This window comes from Bos taurus, chromosome 15 (assembly GCF_002263795.3).
Source record: "Bos taurus isolate L1 Dominette 01449 registration number 42190680 breed Hereford chromosome 15, ARS-UCD2.0, whole genome shotgun sequence".
NCBI lineage: Eukaryota > Metazoa > Chordata > Mammalia > Artiodactyla > Bovidae > Bos > Bos taurus.
The window spans coordinates 34,482,749-34,501,396 of NC_037342.1; the positions used below are offsets into that span (position 1 = coordinate 34,482,749).

General features: G+C 43.1%; 1 protein-coding gene across 2 annotated transcripts in view; it reads left to right on the top strand.

Annotated features, from left to right (window-relative positions):
- SERGEF (secretion regulating guanine nucleotide exchange factor) overlaps nucleotides 1-18,648 on the top strand; it is a 248,199-nt gene that overhangs the window by 890 nt on the left and 228,661 nt on the right. For both annotated transcript variants that reach the window (XM_059874868.1, NM_001076021.1), the window contains exons 2-6: nucleotides 2,992-3,127; nucleotides 4,310-4,465; nucleotides 6,186-6,280; nucleotides 13,185-13,245; nucleotides 18,486-18,599. In XM_059874868.1, the coding sequence (XP_059730851.1) occupies nucleotides 2,992-3,127; nucleotides 4,310-4,465; nucleotides 6,186-6,280; nucleotides 13,185-13,245; nucleotides 18,486-18,599 (562 nt within the window). The remainder of the gene's footprint in view (nucleotides 1-2,991; nucleotides 3,128-4,309; nucleotides 4,466-6,185; nucleotides 6,281-13,184; nucleotides 13,246-18,485; nucleotides 18,600-18,648) is intronic.

The following is an 18,648-nucleotide window of genomic DNA, read 5'->3' on the forward strand; positions in this document are numbered from 1 at the left end:
GGGTGGGTACTGTGCGGGGCTCACGCCTGGCACATTGTAAGGTGCTCAGTACACATTTGTTGACTAATGGATGAATGAGTACCTGTTGTGTGCAGAACTATGTGCAGGTCTTTTGGGAAAAGCACAGGAATTAAAGACTTGCAGCTCTTGCGTTGGGGATGGTGGAGAAGGAGGTGGGAGAGGATAAGACCTTTATTGCTGTTAAAACCAGTATGTATTGACTAATTTTTTTTAAAGCTAATTATCAGCACTGGGTAGTATTTATTGAATGCGGGATTGTATTCTGACGGGCAGAATGGAGAGCCTGGCGTGGCTTGAGGCAGTCTGAATCTCTAGGTGCCTTTGAGATGGCCCTTGAGCTGGGTGTGGAATTAGGGATTGGCTGTGTGCCTGGGATGGCTGTTTGTCCCAGGCCAGGGACTGGGGTCTGTGTAGACAGTACTGACAAGGCCTTTCACATATGGCCTTGTCAGTACTGAAGCAAAAATACTGTTGAACCTAACCTCCTTGCTGTGCTTGGAGTCTTGATGGTGTATTCTTCCTGCTGCATTAGCTGTGTGGAGGGATGTATTAGTTTGCTAAGGCTGCCATAACAAAATAACACAGATGGGGAGGCTTAAACAATGGAAATTTATTTTCTCACAGTCTGGAGGGTAGAAATCCAAGATCAAGATATCAGCACGTTTAGTTTCGTCTGGGTCCTGTCTCTTTGGCTTAGAGATGGCCTCCTGTTTGCTGTGTCCTCATGCGGCTTTTTCTGTGGGTGGGGAGTGTTCACGTGTTTCCTCTTATAAGGATACCGGTCATATTGGATTTGGGACACATCCTTATGATCTCATGGAACCTTAGTTGCCTTTTAAAAGGCCCTGAATCCAAATACAAATCACATTCTGAGGCACTGAGATTAGGGTTTCAACAGATGACTTTCAGTGAACACAGATCAGTTCATAACAAGGGAATTTACCTTTATAGAGATGTGTGTGTGTGTGTGTGTGTGTGATGTATGGACTGTTTATAAGGATGGGAGGCAAATACAGCTGTAATAGGTTGTATTAAAATTTCCCTTTGTTTTGCTCTATCATGGGTGTAGGGCCTCTTGCTGCATCACAAAAATTTGGTGCCAAATTTGAATCCCATAATGTTGGTGTATTACTTTCTGTTCAGCAACCTGTAGCCCTGGTCGTGGGGCCTTGGAGCTCTTACAGCTAACAGAGAAATCCTGTACACTTGTTCTCCACCTCACATTGTGCAAGTCTTTCCTAGGTAGAGACTCATAGGGTCTTACGTTCATTCCCTGTAAAATACGTGCCCACCTTCTTTGGACCAGCACCATTTCAGATGCAAGGGAAACAGCAGTGAAAAGAACAAGGTTCCTGCCCTCATGGAGTTTACTTTTTAGTGGGAGAGGTAGGCAGTAAACAAGTAAACATACAGTGTAATGCCAGGGAGCGCCATGAAGAAAAATAAAGCAGAAAAAGGACGTAAAGGGATTGGGGTGCTGTTTTAGAAAGGGTCATACAGTTAGCTTCCTGCTAGGTAAGCTCTGGGCTGGTTCACCATATATGCCTTTTTTCTTTATTCTTAGAGGCAAAATAGGCTATAATGAAAGGAGCGGGGCATTTGACTTGTCTACTCAGCTGTGTGACCGTGGAAAGTTATTTAACCTCTCTGAGCCTTAGTTTCTTCATCTGTGAACTGAGAACGATAATGCCCTCTCCTCTGTTGTGAGAATTAATGCCCAACATACAGAAAAGCAAGCACTCAGTAGTTGGTAGCTAATATTGCCCTAGGGAATTCTGGGACTTCTGGGACCTGTGTCCCTGCATGGCTTGCTCGTCCAGCAGGGAGTCCTTGCAGCCCAGGATGACTGTGGAATAGAGCACACGGGACAGGAGTTTGTATGCATGCATGCATTTTTGAGTTTAAATCACTTTTTTTCATTCAGGTGTCTTACAAAATGAACACGTTTTAAAAGTTTTACTACTTAAGAACCAACCAGCAGTAGGTAGTTGGAGAAATTATAAGGATTCTCAAAATCTTAATAAGATTTTCCCTGCAGGCCCACCCATTATCCCTTATCTTCAATTTTGAATACAGGAAACTCTGAAAAGCCAATACTGACTTGACATGAGGCTGTTTACAGTCTTTGACCACTGTGAGTATTCGTACCATTCACCGCAGAAATAATACTGTTTTACTTATGGAGTGCTGCTCCCGGTCCTTGCAGCCGCGTGTATGATTTATATACCACATTGCTTTTCTGAAGTCTGTAAACTTCCAAAACTGAAATACATCTGGCTGCAAAGGTTTCAGGTTAGGGATTCTGGACCTTTATCATATAATAATGATGACACACATATTGCCCACCAAGGGGAAATATGTTTCCTTAGAGGAATCTCATGGCGTGAGTCTTACAGTCCCAAAACAGTGTACTTGGAAAGGTCCTTAGAGATCGTTGCCAGCCTCTTTCACTGTGCGTATGAAATAACAGTGATGCGCTCTGCTTGCGGGCACAAAATCCGCAGCTGACTTTGATTCCAGAAGCTCATTGCTAGTTTCCCCAGTGAGGCTGTGGGGAGAAGGGTTAAGAACTAGTACTACTACATTCTTCCCCACCCACTTTGTTCCTATTTTTCCTGATTATATCTTACTTTAGCTATCCTAGATTTTTATCAGAAGGAACTCCTACGCTGTCTGCCCGAAGCAACACATATTGGCTGGGATGTTGGAAGGGGAAGCTGAGGAGTATCCCAGGATGAGCTGTGGATGCTGATGGCTCCTCCCACATAGAAACTGAGGTGTTCTGGGGCCTCTGTCCAAGTGTAGGTGTTGTATAACATCTTCGTAAGAAGGAGCCTATGGCGTCTTATCTGTCCTAGGCTCAGAGAGGAGTGTCAGGGTGAGAAAGGTGGGGACTGGTAGATTCACATCGACCAGCTGAGGTTATGGAAGTTCCCATACTTTTTCGTGATTGGCTTGTTTTATCCCTAGGGTGCAAATAGCTATGGGCAACTTGGCCTTGGCCACAAGGAAGATGTGCTTTCTGCCCAGCAACTGAGTGACTTCTGTAAATCTGGTTGTATCAAGAGGATCACAGGAGGAGGGGGCCACTCTGCTGTTGTCACAGGTAACTTCCTTCCAGAACAGCCTCTCACTTTCTTATTTGGACATTTCCCCCTAGGGTGTTATGTTACCGTCTTTCAGCCTTTTGTATTTTGCAGAGGACAGCATTTTTGTGATGAAATCAGGCTACAATCAGAGAATCCTAGGTTGTCAGAGCCAAAAGGATTTCAGAGATCAAGACCCCTTTCTTCCCCTCTCTCCCCTCCCCACATGAGGCTCAGAGAGGAAAACTGCTTCAAGTTACAAGACAAATAGTGGCCAAGTTGCAATGTATATTATACTTTATGCTGTATATTGATATTTAACTTTCACCTATGAATTAGAAGTCCTTGCAGTTAAGTTGAATATTCCCTGAGAGCAAGAACTTTGTATTTTCCTTAATCTTCCCTCACAGTAGCTGGAGTAGTACTTAGTAAGGATTACAAGTGCTATAATATTGCCAAAGAGGGCATGTTCCATCCTGACTAAGAACTTGAGCTCTGGAATCAAACCTCCTGGGTTTAAATCCCGGTTCTTTTAATTACTGGCTGTGTGGCCTTGGGCAAATTACTTAATTTCTCTGTGCCACAGTTGCTTCTCTGTTACATGAGCATAATGGTGGTGGATAAGGAGAATCCGTAAGTTAACAGGACTGCATTATGACTTTCATGGGTACTTGAAACTTTGGCCTCCCTCTATAAAGAAATATTTAAAATTATACTTACAGTGGCACAGATATAAAGATTAATATAATCCAGGCTAGATTTAGTATTATATATTTTTATTACATATATTTTTTATTTAAAAAATTTTAATTAAAACATTTTTGTGGGCCTCTACGAGTATTGTGCACCCTGGCACTATGCATAAAAGATAAGTTGGCTTCACACACGAGGCCCTTAGAAGAGTACTTGGCACATTTTATATTCCAAATAGATACTGGCTTTTATTGTTACAGTAGATGCTCAATTTGGTGATTGATTGGCCACTGCTGTGGAACTTGGAGTTTCCATTTAGATATTAGGTTGTAACCCCTTGGCCCTGTGCCATTAGGTCCAGAGCATCTTAACATGCATGGCTTATTAACTTGGGTGGGAAAAAAGTTAGTGGGTCCATGACTCCAGATAATTTATGAAATCCTTTTGCTCACTTTGGCGGTTGTAATTTCCCCTGCACATACTACCACCAAAACCTTTGTATTTTGCAGATGAAGGAAGCCTTTTTGTGTGTGGCCTGAACAAAGATGGGCAGCTGGGGCTGGGTCACACAGAGGAGGTCCTGTATTTTACCCCCTGCAAATCGCTCCTTGGCTGTGCCATCCAGCAGGTAGCCTGTGGCTGGGACTTTACTATTATACTTACAGGTGAGTGCTGCTGCTGCTAAGTCACAGGTGAGTGCACTTCTAGGTAAATCTGTGTAACTGCCAAGGCTTTTGGGGAGAAGAGCATGATGCTGAGGGCCCTGATTCAATGAAACGCACTTTGTATTTAAAAATACACACAAGGGACTTCCCTAGTAGTGCAGTAACCAAGACTCCATGCTCCCAATGCAGGGCGTCTGGGTTTAATCCCTGGTCAGGGAACTAGATCCCATGTGTTGCAAGTAAGAGTTCACATGACACAGCTAAAGATCCCACGTGCCACAGCTAAGATCCGGTACAGCCAAGTAAATATTAACACACACACACACACACACAAATATTCTTTCTAGTTGTCAAGGCAAGTTGTGGGGTGCATTTTGCAAGGAGAATTTTAACAGTAAAGGAGGTTGGGCTGGAAAATCTGGAGGGTAATTATTAGAATCTAAACAGTTGCTAGTGGTAAAGAACCTGCCTGCCAGTGCAGAGTTGCAAGAGAGCTGAGTTCGATCCCTGGGTTGGGAAGATCCCCTGGAGGAGGAAATGGCAACCTACTCCAGTATTCTTGCCTGGAGAATTACATGGGCAGAGGAGCCTGGCATGCTGCAGTCCATGGGGCCACAAAGAGTCAGACACGACTGAGCGACTGAGCACACACAAACGATAGCTATCGTTTATGAAGTACTTAGAGTGTGGGCCTGGGTCAGAGCTGTAGGGAGTCAGTAGATACCACTGTTTCTTGCTATTCAGGACCACTTGTGAGACAGACTCAGAACATTCAGGCAGGTGGAGAGCAAACGATTAGCTTTTTACTGATACAAGCTAAGTTGGAGGATGGGGCTGACTGTCACACCAAGAGGTTCTGCTGACACTCCTCTAATCCAAGCCTGCCCCCTAAACTTTAACAGGGGAGACCCTACTGTGTGTCAGCCCAGGGTGCTGAGAGGAAGGTGCTAAGCCATACATGTCCTGTTTCTTCTCTCAGATTCACCAAGTGGCTAGGTTATCCCTCCTTCTTCAGAAAGCAGTGCAAATGGAGAAGGGCAGGGAAAAGACTTGAAGTGTATTAAAGTAGGGGCTTCCCTGGTAGCTCAGCTGGTAAAGAATCCGCCTGCAATGCAGGAGACCCCTTCGATTCCTGGGTCGGGAAGATCCTGGAGAAGCGATAGGCAATCCACTCCAGTATTCTTGGGTTTCTCTGGTGGCTCAGGTAGTAAAGAATCCACCTGCAAAGCGGGAGACTTGGGTTCGATCCCTGGGTTGGGAAGATCCTCTGGAGGAGGGCATGGCAACCCACTCCAGTATTCTAGCCTGGAGAATCCTCACAGACAGAGGAGCCTGGTGGGCTATAGTCCATGGGGTTGCAAAGAGTTGGACACAACTGAGCGACTAAGCATAGCACATATTAAAATAATGGAAATTCTGTTCCACGGAAATGTGAAAAGTGGGAGATAAGCATCCTGCATCTCAACACGAGGCACACGGCTAAGCGTTCTTCATGGTTAACCTGTCATTAATCAGGTGTGGAGTGGGCAGTCTGTGTGAAATGCTCAGCCCAGTGCCCAGTCTTTTTATTCCTAGGGAAACAGAGCAGGAACTATGGATTGAATGGGCTGAAGCACGGGTGCCTCTCATTCCTTTTGCTGTTATCATCCTGCAGAATTTACCCATTAGACTTAGATATCTTACTTCTTAGATCTGCAATTCAAGTATTTGTATTTTGCAGAAAATGGTCAAGTTCTGTCATGTGGATCCAACTCCTTTGGCCAGCTGGGAGTTCCTCATGGGCCTCGAAGATGTGTGATCCCCCAGGCCATCGAGGTAAGGATGGCACTTGATACTGAGCTTGCCTGTGTCCTGTTAAAGGGTCTCCAGGTATCACATTTATCCCCCTCACCAGACTGAAAGGCTGGCTGCGTCCCTGAAAACTCATGGGGTAGTTAGAATGTATATTGAAAAACTTAGGTTCTCCTGGGAAAATTAGGTTGGAGGGATGGATGCTGTGAGTGAAGAGCCTCTGCTAGCTCTCATACATGTTATAATTTTTTGTGAAGTAAAAGAATGAAACTGATATATCCCATAATGACATCAATGACATCTTAAAATTCTAAAAGTTATAATAGTGGAAACTGTGTTAGAAACAGGTCTGATTGGAAGTGACTTCCTTAAGGACACTATATGAGGCAGATGGCATAGGTCAGTTCTGCCCAGTGGAAATGTAATGTGAGCCACATATGTAGCTTAAAATTTTCTAGTAGCACCATTTAAAAAATGTGTTTCAGGACTTCCCAGTCCAGTGGTTAATACCACTGGTGTGGTCCAGCGGTTAATACTCCATGCTTCCAATGCAGAGGGGTGGAGGAGGGGGCAGGTTCGATCCCTGGTTGAGGAATTAAGCTCTCACATGCTGTGTGGTGTGGCCAAAAAGTAAAAATAAAAATGTAAATAAATAATGTATGTTTCAGTGGTTTTTAGTATATTCACAGAGATGTGCAGCCATCACCGTTATCTACTTTTAGACCATTTTTATTATCACAAAAGAAACTGCACGCCCAATAGCCGCCAACTCCCATTTTCACCTCTTAACAGGCCCTTGTTGTCGCTCTTGTTCAGTCGCTCAGTCGCGTCTGACTCTTTGCGACCCCATGAACTGCAGCATGCCAGGCTTCTCTCCCTCTTTCACTATCTCCCTGAGTTTGCTCAAACTCATGTCCATTGAGACAGTGATGCCATCCAACCATCTTATCCTCTGTCGCCCCCCTTTTCCTCTTGCCCTCAATGTTTTCCAGCATCAAAATCTTTTCCAATGAGTTGGCTCTTCAGATCAGGTGGCCAAAGTCTTGGAGCTTCAGCCTCAGTCCTTCCAGCAAATATTCAGGGTTGATTTCCTTTAGGATTGACTGGTTTGATCTCCTTGCTGCCCAAGGGACTCTCAGGAATCTTCGCCAGCACAGTTTGAAAGTACCAATTCTTATGGGCATTTCATATAAATGGAATCATATAATATGTAGCCTTTTGTGTGTGGTTTCTTTCACTGCATATGATTTTTTTAAGTTTCATCCATGTCATGGTATGACATGGCAAAATTAATTTTAATAACTTTTAAACTAGTCTCATGTATCCAAACTATGATTATTTCATTTTATGTATCATCAATGTAAAACTTTATTAATGGACATTTTATATTCTTTAACTTATATGAAGACTTTTTTTGTGGTGTAGATTTTCTTTAGAGTATATCTCGGTTCAGTATAGTCACCTTTTAAGTGTTCAACAGCCACATGTAGTTAGAGGCTACCGTATTGGATGGCACAGGTATTAGGACTCCTGGTTTTAGTTCAGAGCTCTTGTCACTGCATTGTACTTAAAATGTACACATTTTTCTGAAGATATGGAAGCAAATTTTTAGAGAAATTATATTGGAATCTAAAATGAGTTTCACCTAAGCTGCCCCATTCATACCTAATTTTCTTAAACTGTGACTAAGAATGGGATCTGTTTTCATTGGATGGAGAGCTTGGGTCTGCGCCTATCACATGAATTCTAATTGGCTGGTATTGGGGGAATATTATTTGGGGTCATGGTTTCCATGGTGTTTTAATCCCTTTGGGCTATTCTAACAAAAATATCATACAGTGGGTGGCTTAAACAGCAAACATTTATTTTTCACAGCTCTGGAGGCTGAGAAGTCCAAAATCAAGGCGCCAACAGATTTGGTATTTGGTGAGGGCTCACTTTCTGGTCCATAGACAGCTGTGTTTTTGCTGTGTCCTTAAATGTGAGAAGGGGAAAAGCACTGTCTTTTATAAGGGCATTACTTTCATCCATAAGGGCTCTGCTCTCATGACCTAATCACCTTCCAAAGGCCTTCCAAAGTACCTCCCAGTACTATCATGTTGGGGATTAGGTCTCAACATATGACTTTTCAACGAACACAGACACTCAGTCTGTATAGCATATGGTATACATGGAATTCTAGACCGTGTAGTCCCTGTTGTAAGGAGTGTTACAGCTTCGAGTAATAGTTGCAAATAGATGAGTTTTTAAGAACCTATGTAAAAGTTGTAATTAATTTAGCTTGAGTCACATGATGAAAGAAGACAGAGGAACAAAGGTTAAAATATGTTGGATGATAAAATAAGAAGGTAAAAACATTTTGACATGTGTATCTTATAGAACAATGGGAGAAATGTGCTAAAGTGAAGTGGAAGAGAAATTCATTCATTTATTTAATAGCAATATCACTGGATCATGGAAAAAGCAAGAGAGTTCCAGAAAAACATCTACTTCTGCTTATTGACTATGCCAAAGCCTTTGACTGTGTGGATCACAGTAAACTGTGGAAAATTCTGAAAGAGATGGGAATACCAGACCACCTGATCTGCCTCTTGAGAAATTTGTATGCTGGTCAGGAAGCAACAGTTAGAACTGGACATGGAACAACAGACTGGTTCCATATAGGAAAAGGAGTACGTCAAGGCTGTATATTGTCACCCTGTTTATTTAACTTATATGCAGAGTACATCATGAGAAATGCTGGACTGGAAGAAACACAAGCTGGAATCAAGATTGCCGGGAGAAATATCAATAACCTTAGATATACAGATGACACCACCCTTATGGCAGAAAGTGAAGAGGAACTAAAAACCCTCTTGATGAAAGTGAAAGTGGAGAGTGAAAAAGTGGGCTTAAAGCTCAACATTCAGAAAACGAAGATCATGGCATCTGGTCCCATCACTTCCTGGGAAATAGATGGGGAAACAGTGGAAACAGTGTCAGACTTTATTTTTCTGGGCTCCAAAATCACTGCAGATGGTGACTGCAGCTATGAAATTAAAAGACGCTTACTCCTTGGAAGGAAAGTTATGACCAACCTAGATAGCATATTCAAAAGCAGAGACATTACTTTGCCAACAAAGGTTCGTCTAGTCAAGGCTATGGTTTTTCCTGTGGTCATGTATGGATGTGAGAGTTGGACCATGAAGAAGGCTGAGTGCCGAAGAATTGATGCTTTTGAACTGTGGTGTTGGAGAAGACTCTTGAGAGTCCCTTGGACTGCAAGGAGATCCAACCAGTCCATTCTGAAGGAGATCAGCCCTGGGATTTCTTTGGAAGGAATGATGCTAAAGCTGAAAGTCCAGTATTTTGGCCACCTCATGAGAAGAGTTGAGTCATTGGAAAAGACTCTGATGCTGGGAGGGATTGAGGACAAGAGGAGAAGGGGACGACAGAGGATGAGATGGCTGGATGGCATCAGTGACTCGATGGATGTGAGTCTGGGTGAACTCCGGGAGTTGGTGATGGACAGGGAGGCCTGGCGTGCTGTGATTCATGGGGTCGCAAAGAGTTGGACATGACTGAGCGACTGACCTGATCTGATTGTGTGAAGGTGCTGTATTTAGGCAGGAGAGACAAAGGTGAGTAAGACCAAATCCTAACATTTGAGGACCTTGTAGTTTAGTAGTACATGTTGATATAGAAACACCTAGATGAATTACCATGTTAGAACTATGATAGATGCTTGTGGAGCCCCTAAAAGGGAGGGTTGAACTCTTTCTAGGGGAAGGTAGGGTGAGAACAGACCTATGCTGAATCTTGAAAGTTGAGTATGAGTTGACCTGGCTTGGGATAGGAGGATGGGCAGAGTAGGTACAAAAGAAGCAATTGCAAACAGAAGGATGCTGCTGCTGCTAAGTCGCTTCAGTCATGTCCAACTCTGTGCAACCCCATAGACAGCAGCCCACCAGGCTCCCCTGTTGCTGGAGTTATCCAGGCAATAACACTGGAGTGGGTTGCCATTGCCTTCTCCAATGCATGAAAGTGAAAAGTGAAAGTGAAGTTGCTCAGTCGTGTCCGACTCTTCTCGACCCCATGGACTGCAGCCTACCAGGCTCCTCTGTCCATGGGATTTTCCAGGCAAGAGTACTGGAGTGGGGTGCCATCGCCTTCTCCAAAACAGAAGGATAAAACAGGCTTAAAACAGGAGTTTTAGAGATGCTGCAAGCAACTTAGTATGATTGTAATATAAGAAAGTGGTAGAAGTGACAGTGGGGAGCGGGCCGGTAGTATCTGACAAATGGTAAGAACAGTGAGTTAGAGAGGGGCCACATAGGGAAGTGTGGGGGCATGGAGTGAAGGAAGATTCCTCAGCAAGAAAGTTCTTGCTAATAACCCACATGAGAGATGATCCTGCCCCAAGCTAAAGCAGCAGCAGTGAGGTGGAGAGGAAGGATTGGAGATAAGTTGTTTTGAAGAGATTGAATCCATAAGTAAAGCCCTTTATTTACCTTTGAAAAGAAAAAAAAGTAAAATAAAAAAATTTAAAGGTAGTGTTTTCAAATTGTGTGAACAGTAAGATTGGATCTTCCCTGAAGCTAATGTGATTGTGGGCTGAATTAATAGAAGTATAGTCTACAGAAGAAGGGAGGCCAGAGCTCTGTCCTTTGTGCTGGTCACACTACGTCAGCGATGTTGTGTCGTGGTGTGGGTTTGTTTCTTCAGCTCTGGGCACTGAGGTGAATAAGACTCAGACCCTGCCTTTGAGGACTCTAAAGTTTAGAAAGACACTGTTGTTGTTCAGTCACCAAGTCGTGTCTGACTCTTTGTGATTCCATGGACCATGGCATGCCAGGCCTCCTTTAGAAAGACACTGTGGACCTCAATAAGCAAATATGGTAAAGCCCCACAGGGGCTGTGATTGTGCATATACAGTCCCTTAAAAGAGAGAGACTGAGTAACCAGAGCGTAGAGGAGAGAAAACAAGAGAGGGAGGGAATTTGAAACTCGATGATAGCTGATGGAATTGGGGATGTTTGGCCTAAAGAAAAGATATGTATCTGTTATGTATAGCTGTGTAATAAACGTTGCCTGAAATTTTATTAGCTTACAACAGCAAGCATTTATTGTCTCTCAGTTTGGAGGGTGAGGAATCTAGGAACAGCTTAGCTGGTCTCATGAGGCTGCAGTCAAGATGTCAGGCATGCTGGAGGTCTGCTAGAGGCTTGACTGGGCTGGTGGTTCCTCCTTCCACTTTCTCATGGGCAGGAGACTAGTTCCTTGCCATATGGCCCTTTTTGTAGGACTGTTCAGATGTGATATGGCTTCCCCCAAAAGTGATGAAACAGTGGCTGACTTTATTTTTCTGGGCTCCAAAATCACTGCAGATGGTGGTTGCAGCCATGAAATTAAAAGACGCTTACTCCTTGCAAGGAAAGTTATGACCAACCTAGATAGCATATTCAAAAGCAGAGACATTACTTTGCCAACAAAGGTCCGTCTAGTCAAGGCTATGGTTTTTCCAGTGGTCATGTATGGATGTGAGAGTTGGACTGTGAAGAAAGCCGAGCGCTGAAGAATTGATGCTTTTGAACTGTGGTGTTGGAGAAGACTCTTGAGAGTCCCTTGGACTACAAGGAGATCCAGCCAGTCCATCCTAAAGATCAGTCCTGGGTATTCATTGGAAGGACTGATGTTGAAGCTGAAACTCTAATACTTTGGCCACCTGATGTGAAGAGCTGACTCATTTGAAAAGACCCTGATGCTGGGAAAGACTGAGAGCAGGAGGAGAAGGGGATGACAGAGGATGAGATGGTTGGATGGTATCACCGACTCAATGGACATGGGTTTGGGTGGACTCCAGATGTTGATGATGGACAGGGAGGCCTGGTGTGCTGCGGTTCATGGGGTTGCAAAGAGTTGGACACGACTGAGCGACTGAACTGAACTGAAAAGTGATGAGAGAGAAAGAAAACTTCACCACCTTTGGTCAAGCAAGAGGCTTCAATGCCTTTTATTGTCTAGTCTCTGAGTCACTCAACACTTCCTTATCCCATTCACTAGAAGCAAGTCACTAAGACCAGCCTACAGTGAAAGTGAGGGAAATTAAGCTGCCTATCTTGAAGGGAGGAGTCTAAAATTTGAGGACCTGTTTTTAAATTTTATTTTTTGAAGTATAATGGCTTTGCAATGTTGTGTTAGTTTTCCTTTGTACAACAAAATGAATCAGCTCTATGTATACATATATCCCCTCCGTCTTGAGCCTCCCACACCCACCCCCGGAGGACCTATTTTTAAAGCCACTGCAAGATGTCTTAGAGAGGACGTGACAACTGACTTCAAATGTTTGGAAAGCCTTGTCAGAAGCAATAGCCAGTTAGCTTTGGTTCCACCTAGGGAGACAGATGGAACCGTGCAAACGTGGGCAGGCACCTGGTGAGCCCATGTTACTGGAAGAAGGTATTTGGGCAGGGGTTAGATGACCCTTGGTGGGGTGTTGTCAAAGGGTTTCAAGCATTGAGTGCGGATTGGACTAGATCAGAGATCAGCAAACTAGAGCCCTTGGTAAATAAAGATTTATTGGAACATAACCACACCTATTCATATATTTATGGATGTTTTTATGTTACAATGGCAGAGTATAGTGATGTGACAGAGTCTAAAATTTTCACTATCTAGCCCTTTATGGAAAACTTTTGCCAACCCCAGACTGGATGACCTTGCAGATGCCTCCTAGCCCTGAGTGGCATTGTGATATGGTATTTGAAAAATATTTTGCCTTTTAGGGATACATATAGAGGCATTTGTGAATGGAAGTGTTGGGAATTGGGAGCGCCGCACTAATGAGACACTTAATGAGGACCATGCTGCGTTGTATTTGGGCATAAATTACATAACACTTTGTAGATGGATAGTTCTGAGATCACCATCCTTTTCTTTGTTTTGACAGCTCCTGAGAGAGAAGGTTGTTAGTATTGCTGCTGGACTGAGGCATGCTTTAGCTGCAACAGGTGATCATTTTGCTATTATTTTCTTAATGGGCATGTAATAAGGAGACATGGAGCTTTGGAAGAAATAAACTTTAAGGAGTAATTCAGAGTGTCTGTTGTGCTCCAGTCTGATTAAAAGGAGGGGATGTAAGCAGAAGTCATGTGGGAAAGCCTTCAGCAGGTAGGGAGGAAGGAAATGAGGTGGTCCAGGTTTTCCTTGTGTTCTAGGCTTGGTGCTAGGTTCTCTTGGTTTAATTGTTTGGTGGTGTTCAGTCGCTAAGTTGTATCCGACTTTTTTGAGACCCCATGGACCGAAGCCCTGCCAGGCTCCTCTGTCCATGGGTTTACCCAGGCAAGAATTCTGGAGTGGGAGCCATTTCTGGAGCCATTTCCTTCTCCAGGGGATCTTCCCGACCTCGGGATGGAACCTATATCTCTTGCGTCTCCTGCATTGGCAGGTGGATTCTTTACTGCTAAGCCACCAGGGAAGCTCCCTTGGTTTAATTAGTAGCTCATTAATCTTCATGGCCATGCAGTAATGTGAGTTAAGTGTTTTTAAAATTGAGGTATAGTTGATTTATAATATTATATAAGTGTTAGGTATGCAACACAGTGATTCACAGTTTTTAAAGATTACATTCCATTTATGGTCGTTAGAAAATATTGACCATGTTCCTTGTACAATATATCCTTATTGCTTATTTTATTTTATACATAATTGTGTGTTTGTCTTACATATGAAGAAACTGAGGTCCAGAGAGCTGTGACACAGGGAGTTGGGGAATAAAAGGTGAGCTGGGATCAGAGTCTAGGCTGGATTCCAAGACCCATATTCTTTGTCATGAGCTGCATTGCTTTTCTAGTGGATTTTAATGTTGATTAATTTAAAAGCTTCAAGTGAGCTTGTCTCCTGTGCTGTAAGAGGGTGATGGGTGTAGGGCTGACAGAGTGTGTGAGGTCAGAGGTGGAAAGTGGAGGAGGCATGACCCTTTTTTCTCTCTCTTGCTCATTTTTCTGCTTTCTGCTCCACTCCTCTGGGCTGCAGGACAGCCTGAACGGGCTCTGGCAGCCGAGGCCCAAGCACTGGTGAGTCCAGTCTTGGAACCAGGAGAGGAGTAGAGGTGATTAAGAGTCTAGTGCTACATGTTGGTCACCTGGGGCTTAGGGTCGATTATAGTTTTTTGAAAAATTAAGGTTTTTATTTTGATAGGCATACTGATTCACATGCAGTTGTAAGAAGTGAGATAGATCACATGCACTCTTTGCCAGTTTCTCCCAGTGATAACATCTTGTGAAACTATAGTGTAATAGCTCAACTGGGGTGTCTTGACACAGTCAAGATACAGAACAGTACCTTCTCAAGGATCCCCCTTATTGCTCTTTTATAGCTTTACCCACTTTCTACCTACCCTCACCCCCTTCTTAGCTCTTCTGTTCCCCCATAATAATGTCATTGTAAGAATGTTATAAAATGGTATCATACAGTATACAGCCATTTGGGGTTGGCATTTTTGCTCAGCTTATGATTCCATGGAGATTCATCCAAGCTGGGAGTATCAATAATTTGTTCCTTGTTATTGCTAAGTAGTATTCCATGAAAAAGTGAAAGTGAAGTTGCTCAGTCGTGTCCGACTCTTTGTGACCCCATGGACTATACTGTACCTGCCAGGCTCCTCCATCCATGGGATTTTCCAGGCAAGATTACTAGAGTGGTTTGCCATTTCCTTCTCCAGGGGATCTTCCCAATCCATGGATCGAACCCGGGTCTCCTGCATTGCAGGCAGACTCTACTGTCTGAGCCACAGGGGGGCTTCAGTATTCCATAGTATAGCTGTATTAGTTATACTCTGGTAGTTAAACTCTATTAGCTTGCTAGGGTGGCCATAACAAAATATCACAGAGTGGGTGGCTTAAACAACAGGAGTTTATTACTGTTTTCTCACAGTTAAGGAGGCTGAAGTCCAAGATGAAGACGAGGCTTGGTCTCTAGCGACATTTCTCTCCCTGGCTTGCGGATGCTACCTCCTTGTTCTCTCCTCACGTGGTTTTTCCTCTGTACACGCGTGTGGAGAGACACAGAGACCTCTGGTGAATCTTTCTCTTTTTAAAAGGACACCGTTTCTTTCAGAAGCCTCACTCTTACGGCCCATTTAACTTTCATCACGTCCTATAGGCCCTATCTCCAAATACAGTTACGTTGGAGTTTAGGACTGCCGCTGCTGCTGCTGCTAAGTCGCTTCAGTTGTGTCCGACTCTGTGCGACCCCATAGATGGCAGCCCACCAGGCTCCCCCATCCCTGGGATTCTCCAGGCAAGAACACTGGAGTGGGTTGCCATTTCCTTCTCCAATGCATGAAAGTGAAAAGTGAAAGTGAAGTTGCTCAGTCGTGTCCGACTCTAGCGACCCCATGGACTGCAGCCTACCAGGCCCCTCTGTCCATGGGATTTTCCAGGCAAGAGTACTGGAGTGGGGTGCCATTGCCTTCTCTGGAGTTTAGAACTTCAATATATGAATTTACGGGGGATACAATTCAGTCTATAACAACCACAGTTTGTTTAACCAGTCACCCATTGAAGCACATTTGGCTGTTTCCGGTTTTTAGCTATTAAGAATAAAGCTATAAACATTTGTGGACAAGTCTTTATGTGAGCATAAATTTTCATTTCTCTGGGATAAATGCCCAGGAGTGTGATGACTGAGTTGTATGGTAGTGATTATACTTTTATAAGCCGATTCCCTTAGAAATTATCAGGGCCAGCCAGAGAATTGCCTGTCATCGGTTTCCTTGCCCCTTGCCTACCAAGATTCTGTGAGCGCTAGTCTCATGAGTACATTTTTGTCAAGTTACATAGAAACACAGTTACGTGTTTAATTTTAAGTCCTCTTCTTCCCCCACTTTTTTCAGTAAATATTTCTACCTGCATCTCAAAAAATAAGGACTTTTTCTGAAAACATTACCACCCCCCCCAAAAAATACCACCATCGTATCTGCAAAAAATTATCAGTAATTCTGTAATTTCATTAAGCATCCAATCAGTATTTAAATTTCCCTGATTGTTTCAAAAATGCTTTTTATGGTTTTGTTTGAATCAGGATCCAAATTAGATCTATCATTGCACTTAGTTAATATGTATTTCATGTCTCTCTCTTTCTCTTTTAAAATTTATTTATTCCTTTTTGAAAATCTTTGTTTATTTATTTTGGTTGTGCCAGGCCTCAGCTGTGGCATGCAGGATCTTCAATGAGGATCTTTAGTTGTAGCATGTGGGATCTAGTTCCCTGACCGGGGATCAAACCCGGGCCCCCTGCATTGGGAGCATGGTGTCTTAGCCATTGAACTACCAGGGAAGTCCCTATTCCTTTTAGTTTTTTATTGTGATAAAATACACATAACATAGTTTTATCATCATAATCATTTTTAAGTGTACAATTGAGTGGGATTAAGTACATTCACATTATTGTGCAACTATTACCGCAGTCCATTGTGGAACTTTTTTTCATCTTGCAAAACTGAAACCCTATATCCATTAAACAGTAGATCCTCATTTCCCCTTCTCCCAGTCCCTGGCACCCACCATTCTTTCTGTCTCCGTGATTTTGACCACTCATTCAGGTACCTCATGTAAGTGGAATCATAGAGTCTCTGTCTTTTTGTGGCTTATTTCACTCAATATAATATCCTCAGAGTCTGTCCATGTTATAGCAAATGTCAGGATTTCCTTTTGTTTTAAGACCTAATGGTATTCTCCTATATTATACCACATTCTGCTTGTCCACTCATCTGTTGATGGACTCTTGGGTTGTGTCCGTACTTTAGCTATTGTGAATAATACGGCCATGAACGTGGGTGTACAGATATCACTTTGAGATCTTGCTTTCAATTCTTTTGGATATTTACCCAGAAGTATTATTGCTGGATCATACAGGAATTCTATTTTTAGTTTTGGGGGGAATTGCCATACTGTTTTCCACAGTGGCTGTACCAATTTACGTGACCACCAGTAGTGCAGAAGGTTTCCAAATTTCTTCACATCCTTGCCAACCCTTTTTGTAGTAGCAATCCCAATGCCATCCCAATGAGTGTCAAGTGACAATTTCAGAGTAGTTTTGATTTCCTTTTGCTAATGGTTAGTAATGTTGATCATCTTTTCATGTGCTTATGGCCATTTGTGTATTTTCTTTGGAGAAAAGTCTATTCAAGTCCTTTACTCATTTTTGAATCAGGTTTTATTTTTGTTGTTGTTGAGTTTTAGGAGTTCACTGCATATTTTAAGTATTAGTCCTTTATTGGACATCTCCAGCTTCTTTATGTACCTTTTCCTTTCTGTTTTTTCTCTCACAATTTGTTGAAGAGTTGGTAAGTTTCATTTTATTTCAACACTGTGTTTTGTTCACTTTGTGCTCAGTCATCACCAGTTACATTTCACACAGCAAGCTTGTCTGTTTTCAGCCTAGAGGACCACTGGGTATAAGACTTCTGGAGGAGCAGTATCTTAATGTTGCTGTTGGGTGATGGAGCCTAGTTACACACATCTGACTGTAGGCCAAATATATGATATTTCATCTACACATTGGTATGAGTTTCAGAACATTGGTATATGAATTAGATCCAGTGAATATGGAAACAAAAGACCATTCCACGTGTGGAAATGGTGGCTGTTAAGAAGCTATCTTGCAGTCATAAATATGTATTTATTTGACAATTAGGAATCTCAGAATTCATCTTGGTGTAGTAGAAAAGGCGCTATGTTAGGTGCAGGAGAGAGTTGAGTCCTGGTGTTTTCTCTGCTCCCTGCTCCCTGTATGACCTTGGACAAATCACATGCCCTCTTCAGGCTTCAGTTTCTCATCCAGTGAATGTGAGGCATGGACGTGGTAGGGTTCAAGGTTGTTTCCTGCTTGGTCTGGAGTCTGGGTTGTCTTTTCGGGTTAATCATGAAAAAGATATCATTCCAGTAATTTGATTCTGGAGGAGTCAAATTTGACTCCAGGGGAGTCAAAGGAGAACTTTCTGGAAGGAGTTTTACTATGTTGGGATTTCCACTGATGGTCTTAGATTGCCCTGAAGATTGGATTTGTGATTGGCTTGGTGGTAGTCCCTAGGACCAGCCATAGAATTGCTTGAGGCAGTAAGCTTTTTCATAATACGTATGCTAACTAAGCATGAATGGGGAATCTCTTATGGCATGAGGTTGAAAGCGCCATCTAGTCTTCATCCAGGTAAATGTTTTCTCTTTTTCTCTCCTACGCCGCTGGGAAGCTAGTGGCACTGTGTTCCAGTGGGGAACTGGTTTGGCATCATCTGGACGGCGACTGTGTCCTGGGCAGACTCTCCCACTGTTTCTGACAGCAAAGGAACCCAGCACAGTGACAGGTAAGGCCCTTATTTCTTCTGAGTCCTGTATTCATTCTTTGTCTGGAAA